General features: G+C 43.1%; 1 protein-coding gene across 1 annotated transcript in view; it reads left to right on the top strand.

Moving 5' to 3' along the window:
* ADAMTS2 (ADAM metallopeptidase with thrombospondin type 1 motif 2) overlaps positions 1–14022 on the top strand; it is a 172785-nt gene extending 158763 nt beyond the window's left edge. Inside the window, exons 15-22 of the mRNA XM_033073023.2 lie at positions 82–162; positions 1664–1827; positions 2990–3149; positions 4283–4415; positions 6599–6806; positions 7676–7805; positions 8843–8932; positions 13189–14022. Of these exons, the coding sequence (XP_032928914.1) occupies positions 82–162; positions 1664–1827; positions 2990–3149; positions 4283–4415; positions 6599–6806; positions 7676–7805; positions 8843–8932; positions 13189–13649 (1427 nt within the window). The 3' untranslated portion in view covers positions 13650–14022. The remainder of the gene's footprint in view (positions 1–81; positions 163–1663; positions 1828–2989; positions 3150–4282; positions 4416–6598; positions 6807–7675; positions 7806–8842; positions 8933–13188) is intronic.
* Positions 14023–14309: the final 287 nt, after the last annotated feature.

Below are 14309 nucleotides of genomic sequence, written 5' to 3'. Positions count from 1 at the left end.
TTTGTTTAAAAACATTTAGACAAACCTTCCCTGCTTATGGCATATTAATCCATAACTGTCTTCTCAAATACCTCAATATAGGGTACATTAAGATGCTTGAAATTCCTGCTGGTGCAAGACATTTACTTATACAGGAAACAGATGCCACCGCTCATCATCTTGGTAAGTAACAAGTAGGAAAATTTTCAGTCAAAATAATTTTTTCTGGTGTTTATTTTCGTCTCTGGAGGTTGACAATGTGTTTATACACTTGTTTACCCATTACCCACCCACACCATGCACTTTCTCTAAGTGTGTTAAATTAGGAAACTTGTTTGGCAATTTGATTTCTCTGTGCAGTATTCCAGGGTGTCCCAGCCAGATCTCTGTGTTGCTATGTGCATGTGTGAAAGCTGCTGGAAGAGGCACTGAGTTACTTTATGGAGCACAGGGCATTATCTTTGGGGTTGGAAGTAGAAGATCTTCAAAGTCCCTTTCAACCCAAACAATTCTATGGTCTTTGTGTGCATCTTTGTGCTTCCCACCCTCAGTAATTTGCCAGCCATATCCAGATCTATTCCAGATTCTGCCCCGCTGCTAACAGTACTGACTTGGGGCTGCCAAATCAATCCAGCAGTTTAGGAGATAATGGAAGTCCACTCCTCCCCAGGGCCTGTAATCAATGGGAAGCAGTGTCTACTAGGCTGCTATCAATTGGAGGTAGATTAACAGCCAATGGTCTGCTAATTCTAGTGGGGGTCATCCCAGCTTTTCCCCAGTGAATGCTTGCCTTGCTGCTCAGGGCAGCCTGGCCCTGTGGGTCAGGGAGCAATCCTCGTTCAGACAGAGCTCTGCTGGGGTGAGGTGAGTGCACATGGACATGTGGCTGTGCACAGGGACAGCTGGCTCGCTGTGAGGCCACTGCTGAGGGAGCAGGATGCTCAGGTAGCTGCCAGAGAGAGAATGGAGTTAACATCTGGTGTTACATAACAAACAGTCCTTGCTTCTTCTAACGAGCAGGGCAAATTTTCCATCTCAGGTGAAAACCTGTCCTCACACAAAGGTGGCTGAAGTCTCTCCAGGTGAAGGATGGAGCACTGGTGAGAGCTGAAGAGAGGAACCAGGCTTTGTGTGCAGTGGCAGGTGCCTGCAGAGCAGCAGGAGCTTAACAGGGCTGTGTTGGTGTCAGGACTGGATCTGAGCAGGAGAATTAATGCTGTTTCGAGTGTCTCTCTCTCACTGTGGGACCTGCTGGGGATTAGCTCAGTAGCCTTTCTCTGATGGAGCAGTAACAGGCCCCTGAGCTGCCTTACAGCATATGAAAGAGCTGAATAGCTCTGGGACCCCCACTGGCTCTCAAATTGGCTCGGATTTGGCCAGTGGATTCAGAAGTTGTTATATGGGAGCAGGCAGCTGGACCCCTGTGGTGCAGCTGCATTGGCCTCATTTCTCTGGCAAGGCAGGCTATGAAAAACGGAAAAAAAGGGCAAGTGATGTTCCTGGAGCTGAGCAGAAAAGCATTGACAGTTCAGTGAAACACCTGAAAAAGTCTTTCCAAACCTGTGAGGGAACAGAGAGAAAATGCAGACCGGCCTTTTCAGCTTCGTCCACTGGGACATGAGCAGAACAAAACTGGAGATGAGAAATGAACTTCTTACATTCACTTCTCTTGTGCTGTTCCCAGCTATTAAAAATCGTGAAACGGGGAAATTCATTCTAAGTGAAGACAACTATGTGCCAGACTCCAAAGTATTTATTGACATGGGTGTGGAGTGGGAATATCGGAATGACGACGACAGGGAAACGGTGCAGACCATGGGGCCGCTGCGTCATGGAATAGTTATTCTGGTGAGTCAAATGAAAACCACCTTCCACAGAGCCATAATGGGCTAGCAGATCGTTCACATCCCTCTTGTGAGTTACAAGAAGACATCTGCTTCAATTACAAGACAATAGAAGATGTATTTTAATTCCTTTCTCCCAGTTCATTGCTCTGTATGAGAGCTGTTATAATTCAGGGTTATGTGTTGAGCAACCAGCTGTCCTGATTATTTTCTGTGGATGGTATAGCAATCAGCCACTGAGTAAAGACTGCAGCTTACTTATCCTGTCTGACATGTGAGCACCAATCAAAAAAAAGTCACAGTGGTTCATTATCAGCTAGATCTAATGGTTCCTTCTCCCATCCATGTTTTGAAAATGTATCCTGCAAAGGCAGATGCAGGATTCCTGTGCTTCCTGGCTCTCTTTTTCAGGGCAAAACCAGTTCCACAGTTCCCCAAACCACCCAAATATATCCTATTTTACTGCAAGCTAGCAAACAATAGACTTCAATTAGCAGGGGTTAAGTTGATTTAAAATCCTCTGAAAACAACTGTAGTGTGTTGATCTACACCAGCTGAACTTCAAAGAATAAATACTATGTTTTGAAAGGACCAATATTTTGCACTTTGTTCACATTGAATTCCATTTTCTTGCATTTGTCTTAGTGCAGTACAATAACAAAACCTCTTTCAAATAGTTTATATTTCTGTCAAGATTAAGTAAAAAGCTTTGTAGAATTCCAAGATTATCATAAGAATATTTTGTTTTATTAGAAATATAAGCAATTTTCTTTGTCACTTCTACCTATTTCTGCAGTTGAATTTGCTTTGTCTTTTAGTGGAACTATCTTTTATCATTTCAGTACAAAATTTCCTTCATTTGTGATGGGATATGGAAAAAATTTAGTATCATTATGTCAGTCCAATGCTGGCAAGGAAAATAAGTCTAAATCAACAACAGTCTTTCTTAATATGCAGTTTAGAAACTCTGTGTCATAAGGATGGAGATACTTTTTCATCAGGGAAAAAATGTGTTGAGTGCAGCTAAAAGGTTGAAATCCCTCCGAGGATGTTTTTATATGTGACCCATGATCACCATTTCACATCATCTCACAGATGATATGAGATGATTTCTCCTCATATCAGTCTTCCACATCTTTTATCCTTATATCTGCTTTGCTTATTAGGTGATTCCTCATGGTGGTGCCAAGATAACTTTGACTTACAAGTACATGATCCATGAAGATTCCTTGAATGTAGACAACAATAATGTTTTAGAAGAGGACTCAGAGTCTTATGAATGGGCTTTGAAGAAATGGTCCCAGTGTTCAAAACCTTGTGGAGGAGGTAAAACTGCAGATCATTCAAAATCCGTTCATAGCCACAAGACATTAGGGAGATCAGAGTATGGGAGGAGTTTTATTTAAGTCATAGATAGTGAATGGGGTTAAAGTTTGACTTGAACGATTTGGGGACAAGTATGGGCTGATTAATTTCTCATTTATGGTTATGAAACTGAAAAATTGGACAAATGTGGTGAGGGTCTCCAGGCTGTGAAGGTGCTGAACCTCAAGGTGCCATGGGGCAGCCCTTTGTAAATCCATGTCCGGTGACGTGACCTTTGCAATGTCAGACTCCTTTTTGGGAGCAGATGTGAATTCTGATGCTCAGGTTGCAGCACTGGATTGTGGCTGGGCAGGTTTGCAGAATGTTTTTGAGATGCTGGATCTGGCTGTTATTTTTATTAGATATTATTTAAATGTTATTTTTATTTTTATGATGAGGCCATATCTTGAGTGCTGTGTCCAGTTCTGGGCCCCTCAGTTTAGGAAGGGCCTTGAGACACTTGAGCATGTCCAGAGGAGGGAACAAGGCTGGTGGGGGGTTTGGAACACAAACCCTGTGAGGAACAGCTGAGGGAGCTGGGGTTGTTCAGCCTGGAGAAAAGGAGACTCAGAGGTGACCCCATCACTCTCTGCAATTCCTGAAAGCTGGTTGTAGTCAGGTGGGCTTGGTCTCTTTCCCCAGGCAGCACTGACAGAACCAGAGGACACAGCCTTAAGCTGAACCAAGGGAAATACAGGTTGGATATTAGGAAAAAGTTTTTACAGAAAGAGTGATCAAGTACTGGAATTGTCTGCCTGGGGGAGGTGGTGGAGTCACCATCCCTGGATGTGTTTAAAAAAAGATTGGATGTGGCACTTGGTGCCATGGTTTGTTTGAGGTGTCAGGGCATGGGTTGGACTCTATGATCTTAAAGGTCTCTCCAAGCTTGTAATTCTGTGATTAAAGGAGTGAAAATACAGGGGGTGAGCAATAATAGGAGTTAAATTTGCGTTGCAAGTATTTATTCAGTTACTCCTCCTTTGGTAGCATGTTCATCTGCAGTTCCTACTGCAACCCTTGACCGAATTTGTGCAGTTCATCTGAAACTCCAGCCCTCTGTGAGATCTGAGAGTAAGAGCAGTGTCTTTCCCCAGGCTACCAGTTCACCAAGTACGGCTGCCGCAGGAAGACCGACCACAAGATGGTTCATCGCAGCTACTGCGAGCTGATCCAGAAACCCAAACCCATCCGCAGGGTGTGCAACCTCCAGGAGTGCTCCCAGCCCATGTAAGCATCCCTGTCCCCAGCACTGCTCCCTGCACCAGCCAGCATTGTCATCTTAACTTCACCCTCATGGCCATTACAGAGAGCCAGGACTGTGAGGATCTCGTGCTCTGTTCTGCTCATAGAAATATTCTCTCTGTGGTTGCTGGTTCCTTTGACTTATGAAATAAGTTGGATTAGAAAAGAAGTGCTGTCCTGATCCAGATTTTTGTGTTGAGGCCATCTTGAGGTGATACAAAATAGACATAAATTCAATTTATACCAGCAGATTTTACACAGTGTGAGTTAACCATGTCAGAACAAATGGACAGAGTGCTACAGAAGACAACCAGTGTCATCCAGTCTTTCAAATCCAAATCCTCTTAAAGTTCACAGCATATTTTTGGACATTTAAACACAGGGAAATTATTTGGCCTGTTAGATTTCTCTGGCTGCCCTTGTACACTCATTTCTGCTCTACATAGTCAAGTGATATAAATATTTTAATTCACATTTTACAGGTGATTTTTTTGACTGGCAGAAGATTATTCCTGCCACATGTAGGGCTAATATTCTTTCTGCTACTACTGCAGCAAGAAAGGAGTGTGTTGATCCCAGCTTTTATCTCTGGGGACTGAGTATAGGTTCCAGGAATCACAGCAAATAAATAGAACATACAACACAATATTTCCTAACTTCCTTTCAAAAAAAAAAATTCTTGAAAGAGAGAAAAGACTCCATAAACTCTGCATGGTGAGGGTTGAACGTTTATTTATTGGAAAACTGAAGTAATGACCTAACTGTATCTCAGGCTCTCTGGAAAGGACTATATCCTCTTTTCAGCTGCAAATATAATTGGGCCCAGGTACCACAAAGACTCAATAGGATCCTAAATTGTAGCTGGATCCCTGAAGTTTCAGTTAGCTCTGTTTCCACAGAATGTCATCCAAGCGTTTTGCTTTTGTGCACAGGAGAGGCAATTATTAAGGGATTTTACAAAGCTCTGGGACACCCGCTACACTAATATGCTTCTTCTTCACTTCTGGGAAAAACTCATCCTTGTTTCAGAAGTCGCCTCAGGATTCATGGCTCCACAGCTCTTGCCTTTCTTCCCAGCTGTGTAATTTCTGTAGGTTACAAAGAGAAAGTTGGGAGAAATCGTTACTTTCTGTTTAACTGGAATGTGTAGTGCAGTGCCTGGTATTATTTTCTGACCATTTCCAAACCTGGGATTTTATGAGTGCTTTAGGACAATTCCTTCAAGCTCAGGGTGTTTCTCCAGACTATGTATATTTTTTGGTTAACTTTATCCCATGAATACTGTTTACATGGAGCAATCTTGCAGATCTCTGCACTCTGTAAATATTGATAGACTGCTGTAGGTCTTCACTTAATTATAACTAAACTTTCAGTAGTCTAGGTAAATTTCCTTTGATGCTGTCTGTCCCTGTTGTTCCTCTCCAAGCTCTTTGCAATTTTTAGCTATAATTCATGAGTTGGTTTGGGTGATCACTGAGGGTTTCAACTACACCACGTTACAAAATGTAGATTTAATTTCTCAGTGGCCAAACTGATTTAGAAATTATGAACTCAAGCTTTCCAGTTTTCAGTGGAGTGTTGCCTTCCCCCAAACCAAACATTTATGATGATGAGGACCCTGATCTGCCCAAGTTCAGCACTAACAGCACTGGGTTTGTCAGTGCTTCAGCAGATTGAGTCTGACATGGCCAGGATGTGCCATGGAGTGCCCAGATGTGGTCCAGGCAGGAGCTGCGTTTCTAGCCTGGATGTTTTGGCTTCACTTGTATGGGAACCAGCTGGTTCATGCTGCTTTATGAGACAAGGCACATCTCATGCACCCAGACATGGCAAGCTCGGCAGCACCCTTGGGTGGCTGCTTATAACATAAAAGTGACCATATTTTTATGTGCAGTCTTGGAAAGGGCAACTTAAAATCAGAGCAAATACAGCAAAGCAAGAATAATGGTTATCTTGGAGGTAATGAGAAAGAGTAATATATCTGGGTCTTATTAATGATATTTCATGGGCAGTCAAATAACCATCACCCTAACTGCTTATGTTTTTTTCATATCTTCGCTTTTTTTTCCATATTAGAACTAGTATTAACATCACATTAAACCTGTGTTCAAGAGTTACAGATCAACAGTCTGAATTTTACTCTGCTCACTCTCTTTTCACCGACCCAGATGGGTTACAGGAGAATGGGAACCTTGCAGCAAATCTTGTGGGAAGACCGGGTATCAGGTGCGGTCTGTGCGCTGCATCCAGCCCCTGCACGACAACACAAATCGCTCTGTCCACACCAAGTACTGCAACAACGACCGCCCCGAGGGCAGGAGGCCCTGCAACAGGGAGCTGTGCCCAGCACAGTGGAGAATAGGACCCTGGTCACAGGTCAGTCTCTTTCTGGAGGTCTCAAACAACTACAGTAATTTCATGACTATAAGGCGCACTGGATTGTAAGGCGCACTTCCGGGTGTCGGCAAATTTCTGAACTTTGTCCACGTATAAGGCGCACCGGACTATAAGGCACACTTTTTTTTGCAGCGAGGATCCGCACGCAACAAAGTAATGAATTAGTAACAGAATCGCACGATCTCGGGGTTTACTGGCAGGTGCTCAATTTGCAAACATTTTTCACAGATTGATGTAGCCTTTAAACGCAGCCCCAGGCGCCCTCCCCGTGCTACAGGCCCTGACACTCCCGCCCGTCCCCGGTGCTGGCTGGTGCGGCTCCTGCGATACTGCCGCCCCTCACGGCTCGGTGCTCTCACGGAGCCACTCCCCCCTCGCAGCTCAGCTCTCAGCTCGCACTTCCGAGTTGGCAAATTTCCGAACTTTGTCCATATATAAGGCGCACCAGATTATAAAGCGCACTTCCGGGTTTCAATCAAAATTTTAGTCAAAAGGGTGCGCCTTATAGTTGTGAAATTACTGTAATTTCTGACTGGGTGGAATGAGCCTGACCAGTAATGCCACCCCTGTGTGTGTGAATAGATGGCTCTGTGAATAGATGGCTCGCATGTACAGTTGTTTGTTTATTGCTCAGACCATAGCTGATTCTTGGAGTATTTCACAATGACTGGTGTACCACAGGAAGCAGTGAGTGGCTCTCCCTCTTCCTTTGTTACTGTAGGTGCCACAGTGGCTCAAATACTGTACCACATCAGCTCAAATCAAGGGCAGTTTAGAATGGAAAAGCTGATTTCTAATCTGTTGTTTCCAGAGGGTGGCTGGGGTGTAACTGCTGCCTGTCCTTTCAGTGCTCTGTCAGCTGTGGCAACGGCACCCAGGATCGCCCGGTCCTGTGCCGCACCAGGGACAACGTCATCGGGCTGTGCAAGGAGAAGAAGCCAGAGAGCACCAGGATTTGCAGACTACCTCCGTGTCCCAGTAAGGGCTGGTCTTCAATAGCTTCTGTTACTTATTGAGAAAAAGAATTATTCTTTATTTGCAAAAAAGAGTTATTCTTTATTTGCAATGCCTTTATTGGATTGATACTTGTGTGCTGTGTCTGCCAGGGGGGCACTTCTCCATAGTCCCTGTTTGGAGTAGAATTTCAAATGTGGAGCTGCTGTGTGGCCCATGGGCTTCTTGGGCATTCTTCTCGTGCTGGGGAGCACTGCTTGACCCAGGACAGCCTGAGAGTGTGGGGCAGACCCCAGCACAGCGCTGATGGCTGGATGTGGGCAGCAACCAACAGCTGCCCTGGGAGAGGAGCAGTGCCTGAGTCCAACCCTGCACCCTTGAGACCTGTGGGGCTTGGCACAAGGCTGCTGGGCTGTGGCTAAGCAAGGATGGCTCTTTGCTTTCCCCACCTCCACCAACAGCTCCTGGCTTCTTTTTCATTCTGTCAAACACAAGTTATCTGCAGGGGTTATCTAACTCAGTTTTTAGAAGCTATAATTAATTTGTTCCTGCTTAATCCAGGGCAATAAGACCTTTATCCTTGTTAGCTTTTCAGCTGTTTGCAAATTATACTTGTGAGATCATTTGACATATTCCTATTATTAAGTCATTCATATTTTTCTTTTTTTCCTGATATATTTCTCAGGGTAGTTTTTGATTTCTAATTAATTAGAAGCAAGCTGTCAATTATAGTCTCCAACACAAAGATTTTAATGAGGCACTGTAACTAAACTAGACTGCATGTCTCTGGGGATGTGTGACACTGCCATGAGAAGTGCTGCTGGAGAACTGGCCCTTGGGCTGTCTTCAGTGTTGGCTGTGAAGTGCTGGGCACAAGTTGTAGCAACCTCCCCAAACAGCAGCTTTGCCCAAAATCACATGTCTTGGTTGTAATCCTCCCCTGGGCTCCTTCACAACTGGAACCCACTCATTCTCTGAACTTGTCCCCTTCTGACGGGGCAACAATTTAATGCTGCCTAACATATGTTATGTTCCATCTTTTTTTTTTTCCTCTATTCAAGGAAACGTTTCTGATCCTTCAAAGAAAACCTACATGATACAATGGCTGTCAAGACCTGATCCAGACTACCCCATCCAGAAAATATCTTCAAGTAAAAGACCCATTTATAACTCTGCCTTTGCCCTTAAATGCATGCCACATCGAATGTGGACTTTGCCTTTTGCTCTCTTCTTCTCTCTATGCGGAAAGTTCCCTTGACTTTGCCAAGTTTAAATCTTGGGCTGAATCTGTTTTTTCACACCAGGCACTCTGTGCTCGGTGTCTTTCTTCTCTGGAGCTTGCGTAGCACTGGTGGTGGAGGTCTTGAAGTGTTGGATGTGTGAAGTTGGATCTCCACAGTATGTTGCAGTCCTCTGAAAGGGAGCTGGGATCGGTTTGCTTGTTGCTTGGTGGTGGTGAAAAAAGGCTCTTAATGGCTCCTGATGTTCAGTTTGATAGCAAAACTGAGAACTTATTGTGAATGTGATCACATCACAATAATGACACCTTGTAGTGCTAAAGTTCTCCTTTATCTAAAAGCCCGAAATCTCGTAACTCTCTGGTTTCAGTTCGCTGACAGGGTAGTCTGATGAGTGGAAGAATTTTTTCATTCCATTTTCCTTTGTGGTGCTGTTGCTTTCCTCACCCTTGCTGCTCATTTTTTTATTCCTGACCCTCACCTTTACGTTTGTGGCCCGGGGAGGGCTCACTGGGAAGCAGAAGTGAGTTTCTGTCAGTACTTTCCTGCTGCTCTGATGCAGTTGCTCTCGCCAGACTCCCAGTGGTCGTTTGGTGGGTTTTTTCTTGAGAAAAGCTGCGTTCATTTTTTCCATCGCACAATTTTTGCCAGTTTTGCGCATTTTCACTTTAGAAACAAACCCAAAGCAGAGCAGGCATGGTCCATGGTGAAGGTGGTGTGGTGGTGTTTTTCTTCACGTGGCGGAGGCAATACGATGTTTTCATTGACTATGATGTCTCCAGCTGCTCAGCATGGAGCTGTTTATACTCATTACATCTCTGGTCTTTTTTCACCATGTGCATGTCTGACTTGACTGGTACGGTTGTGTGTGCGTGTGTGTGTGTGTGTGCTCTTAGATGTGTCAACTGGCAAACATAACAGTGTGAACTACTACAGAATTACCTCAATTTTTATTGCTTTTTTTTGCTTAGGAGATGAATTTTAGAAAAATGCCTTAATGTTGAAATGTAAATGGCATTAATTTACCAGATCCAGCTTTAAATATGAACAGTACACTGGTACCTTGAGTTAATCTTCATATGGAATGTTTTTACTTGAACGATAACTACTGGAAGGCAGTAAATTAAATTGGAGGTTGATTTGCACAGTGCATATCCATATCTTCATCGGGACAGGATTGTGGCCTGACTTAATGAAATTTAACTGGCATTCGTGCTTCACCTTCCGTGTTTGTTTGGAAGATTTGGAATTCACAGGTCATGAACTTCTTTGTGACAGTCAGTACCAATAGTAGAAATTGCAGTAAAATTGCAGTCTTGGAGCAAATTACTACCTTATTGCTTTGATCATATTTTTTGGAAAAGTGGCATTTTTGAATCTTTGGGTCGTCAACAGTGTAGCACTTCAAACTTGTCATTATCATGTGATCACATATTTAAATTTTGCTGTTAATATTTCCTGAAACATGTTAACAATTTACATGACAAGGTGAAAAAGCAAAGACACGTATCTGGCACTGAATACTGTTATGTAAAATAATCGGTGTTTAACTGTATAAATATATTCATGACTGTTACCTTTAAATAGACAATGTTTAGTGATGTTTCAAGAGATGGGTGGCTATAGAGAATGGTGCAATAAGGTATCTGGGCATTGTGCACTATGTCTATATGCACTTTGGTTTATCAGGGATATTTTATTAGTGTTTTGTATGTATTTAACATAATATTAAAGATGTGCCAATTCAGTTTGCTTTTCAATATTTTTTTATGAGACTAATGTGTACCAAAGTGACTGTGAAACTGATTTATTTTTTTCTTACTGATGTTTTGAATATATACTTCCAGTCTGTCATGCATACTGCAAGTAAAAATAAATAAAAGTTCAGCAAATCTGGATATTTTGGTTTGGATAGAGAATCAAAATTTCATTCTGGCATTGAGAAGTTGCAGAGTTTATTTATATAATTTATCAGATGACACTAAACTTATTACGTAACGCAGTTTTATTTCCATGTATTGTTAAGCTTGACATTGCATATTTTTGTTAGGAAAAAAGGCATTTTTCTAAAGGTGCTGTTACTGATTCTTACAAAGCCAAGAACAGATCTGCCTTGTTAAAACCACATTTAAATATTGTATCTGTTGGCTTTTATTATGGAAGCCGTTTGGAGAAGCGTGCATAAGGGTCATGCATCTCAAGGCAAAATGCTTAAGGGGACTCTTATGGGGTATGTAAAAGTACATATAAATTGTATAGGCACATGCAGGGCTTTGTATGGAGCTGTGCATGCAGGTATGAACAGTCCCAGCTCTTTTCAGCTGGTTTGAAAAGCGCTCCACAACCAAGGTACTATTCTTGGGTTCCTGAGGAAGGAGTCATTCCTAGTCTCCAAAAGTATTTCAGTTTAGCATTTGAAAAATATGAGAATTACCTGACACATTCTAAAGTAGGAACTAAAATTTTGCTTTTCTGCAACAAAAGCAACAATCAGGGCATAAATACACTGTGCAGGAGGTGTTTTCACCTGCCTCAGCCAGCACTAGCATTTTGAAGCAGCAGCACCAGCTATTAGTTTATTTTAGACTGATATGTTTGCCAATGAAACACCCACGACGCCCTGTTTTGTTAACTGAGGATGAGTGAAGAGGTGGCACCTACGCTTTCCAAATCCCCTTGGTATCGCTGAACCTGCTCTGCTTCTCTCCTTTGCTGTGAGGGTGCTGCACAGGCCAGTGCTCGTAGCAGGAGGGTGAAATGTGAGCTCCAGATGAGGCTGAGAGCACTGTCTGCCATCGGGTGCGCTCTAAATAAAGGCGAGTAATTGGAGCTACTCACCCTTTACTGTAAGAGTAGGTGGAAATGTAGTAAGAGCAGGGGGAGAGAGACAAGTGATTTCATCTCTGGCTCAGCATTCTGGTCACAGAGAAGATGTTTGGTTATTGATGATGGCAGGTGTTGGTCAGTCTGGGGCTGCTTGTTGGGATTTTTCCTTCACTGCAGTGCCTGGCTCCATTGCTTCGTCCTGGAGGCACAGGAGCTGAGGGGTGTCTGTGTAGGACAGAGGACAGGCAGATTTCTCTCCAAGGAGCCTGCTAGACACTCACCACCCATTTGCCAAAAATTCATGAAGTCCTCTGCCTCCCCTGAGCAGAAATCACAAGGGCTTGGGGAATCTCTGAGTAGGCTTCTGTTTATGTTTTTCAGGCAGGAACACTTTGACCACTTCACATTTAATGCCTCAGCCTACAATTTGCCCCCTGCATTTCAGAAAGATCAGGATCTGCCAGTAACATCTTTTTATTGTGGTGCAGATTGTTGTAACAGCTATTGACAGCTTAAAGTTTATTGATTATCATTCTTTTTCTTTTATTACAGTCATTGACACAAAAATCAGGACTTTTACTGAGTCTCCCAGCCATTAATGGACTGGCTTGGCTCCATTGCACTGGGGTTTGTTGCTCCAAAAATAGCAGCTCCCTTTTTGGAGGAGTAGAAAAGCCTCATGGTAAATGTACCACTTTTCTCTCAAGCAAGAGACATGCTGAGAAAACACTGCTGTTTTCAGAGTAGGGGTACCTGGCAGCAATATCACTCCAATTAGTGGAGATGGGTTCATTCTGAGAGTTACATGGTACACATCAAAATAGGACTTTACTTTCCTGAGACAGTACAGATAAATATATGTTACCCTGACCATGGTTTATCACTGTTTGGTTGCAGAAAAGCATTAAAAGGAGCAAGAGGGAAAAAATAGATTTCTTAATATAAAACTGGATGACTTTGTGGGAGTTCAATGTAGTTTTAGCAACAACACAGCACAATCAGTGTGTTTTGAAGTTTAAACCAAGACAGTAACACAATTCATTGTGGCATCATGGTCTTCAGGGTAGTGCTTCCAGGATGTGAAGGCAAAAATTCGAGTGTGGGGATCTAGAGCTTGGGTGGGACTGGTACAAACAGTTCAGATCAGCTTTTGCAGCTCTGGAAGTGAGTTGACTTTTAGGTTGAATATAAGCCTGCTTCTGCTTATAGAAGGCTCATTTGCCAGTTTCCCATCCCACTTTAAATATCAAACCCTCTGCCCACTGCCAAAGCTTCAGCTGTGTTTCTTTTTCTGATTAATGTGAAGATGCTCTTTATTTATCTGTTCCCTTTTTCTCTTTCAGAAGATCATTGTCAAGGAGACAAGTCAATGTTTTGTCGCATGGAAGTTCTCTCCCGTTACTGCTCCATTCCTGGGTACAATAAGCTGTGTTGCAAGTCCTGCAACACGTACAGCAACGTAACAGAGGACAGCAATGTAACCAGTGCCAATGTAAATAAGAATAATGTCATTGAGGAGGAGCTCCTGACCACCCTCAGCCCTCCCATGGGAGTGCCCACCACACAGTCTGCCACCAGCCCTCCTCTGCTTTCCAAAACGCGTGCACCCCCTTCCAATGCCACTGAGGAGCACCCAGAAATCAATGCAGTGGATGTTCCCTATAAAGTTGACGGGTTGGATAATGAAATACCACAGCACAATATCATTACACGGAGGAGGCCTTATGAAAGGACAAGGAATCCAAGAATCCAGGAGCTGATCGCTGAGAAAATGAAAAGAGAGACTCTTAGGAAAATAAACTAAAATGGAAATATGGCACAAACAACATTTTTCTCTTACAGAGATGTTACCAACATGATAGTATTGACCATCGTAGAGACTAAAAATGGGAAAAATCAAAGTGGTGCTATGGCAGAGATACCAAATTCTCAAGCCTACTATAAATGTAAATGACAGATTGTTTCATAAGTGCTAATCTGAACACTTTGATGGCTAGGTTAGGTGTACAGGGTACGGCAGAGTATTAGTGCAATATCCCTACAGTGTCCCACTGAACCCAAACAAACCACATTCCTTAGGTCAGGGTAGCAGGTTTCTCAGTCAGGCTCTTTAAAGTGAAGATTTTGTGATGGCTGCATAAAACTGCTTGGGAATAGTAATGGGAGTCATACTTACTATGGAAGACATAATAAATCCCTTTAACTCTGACAAGCAGGGGTCAGCACTCCTGTGATGCTTCTGTGCCTTGCACAAAGCCTGGCACCAGCACAGCCTGCTTCGGGAAGGTTCTTAGGACGTGCCAGGCTCGGTTTGGCTGACCTTGGCAGAGCTGCCTCTGTGGTCACAGCTCAACATGTGCTCACGTAGCTTCCTGAACCAGGACTGTGTAAGAAAATACAGAGAAAATTCTGTAGCCATATATTTATGTGTAAATTAAAAACTGACAAACAGTAGTTTACATAC

The sequence above is a fragment of the Catharus ustulatus genome, chromosome 15, assembly GCF_009819885.2.
Source record: "Catharus ustulatus isolate bCatUst1 chromosome 15, bCatUst1.pri.v2, whole genome shotgun sequence".
Lineage (NCBI taxonomy): Eukaryota > Metazoa > Chordata > Aves > Passeriformes > Turdidae > Catharus > Catharus ustulatus.
The sequence above is the reverse complement of the archived record's forward strand: the minus strand, read 5'-3'. Positions and strand labels throughout refer to the sequence as shown.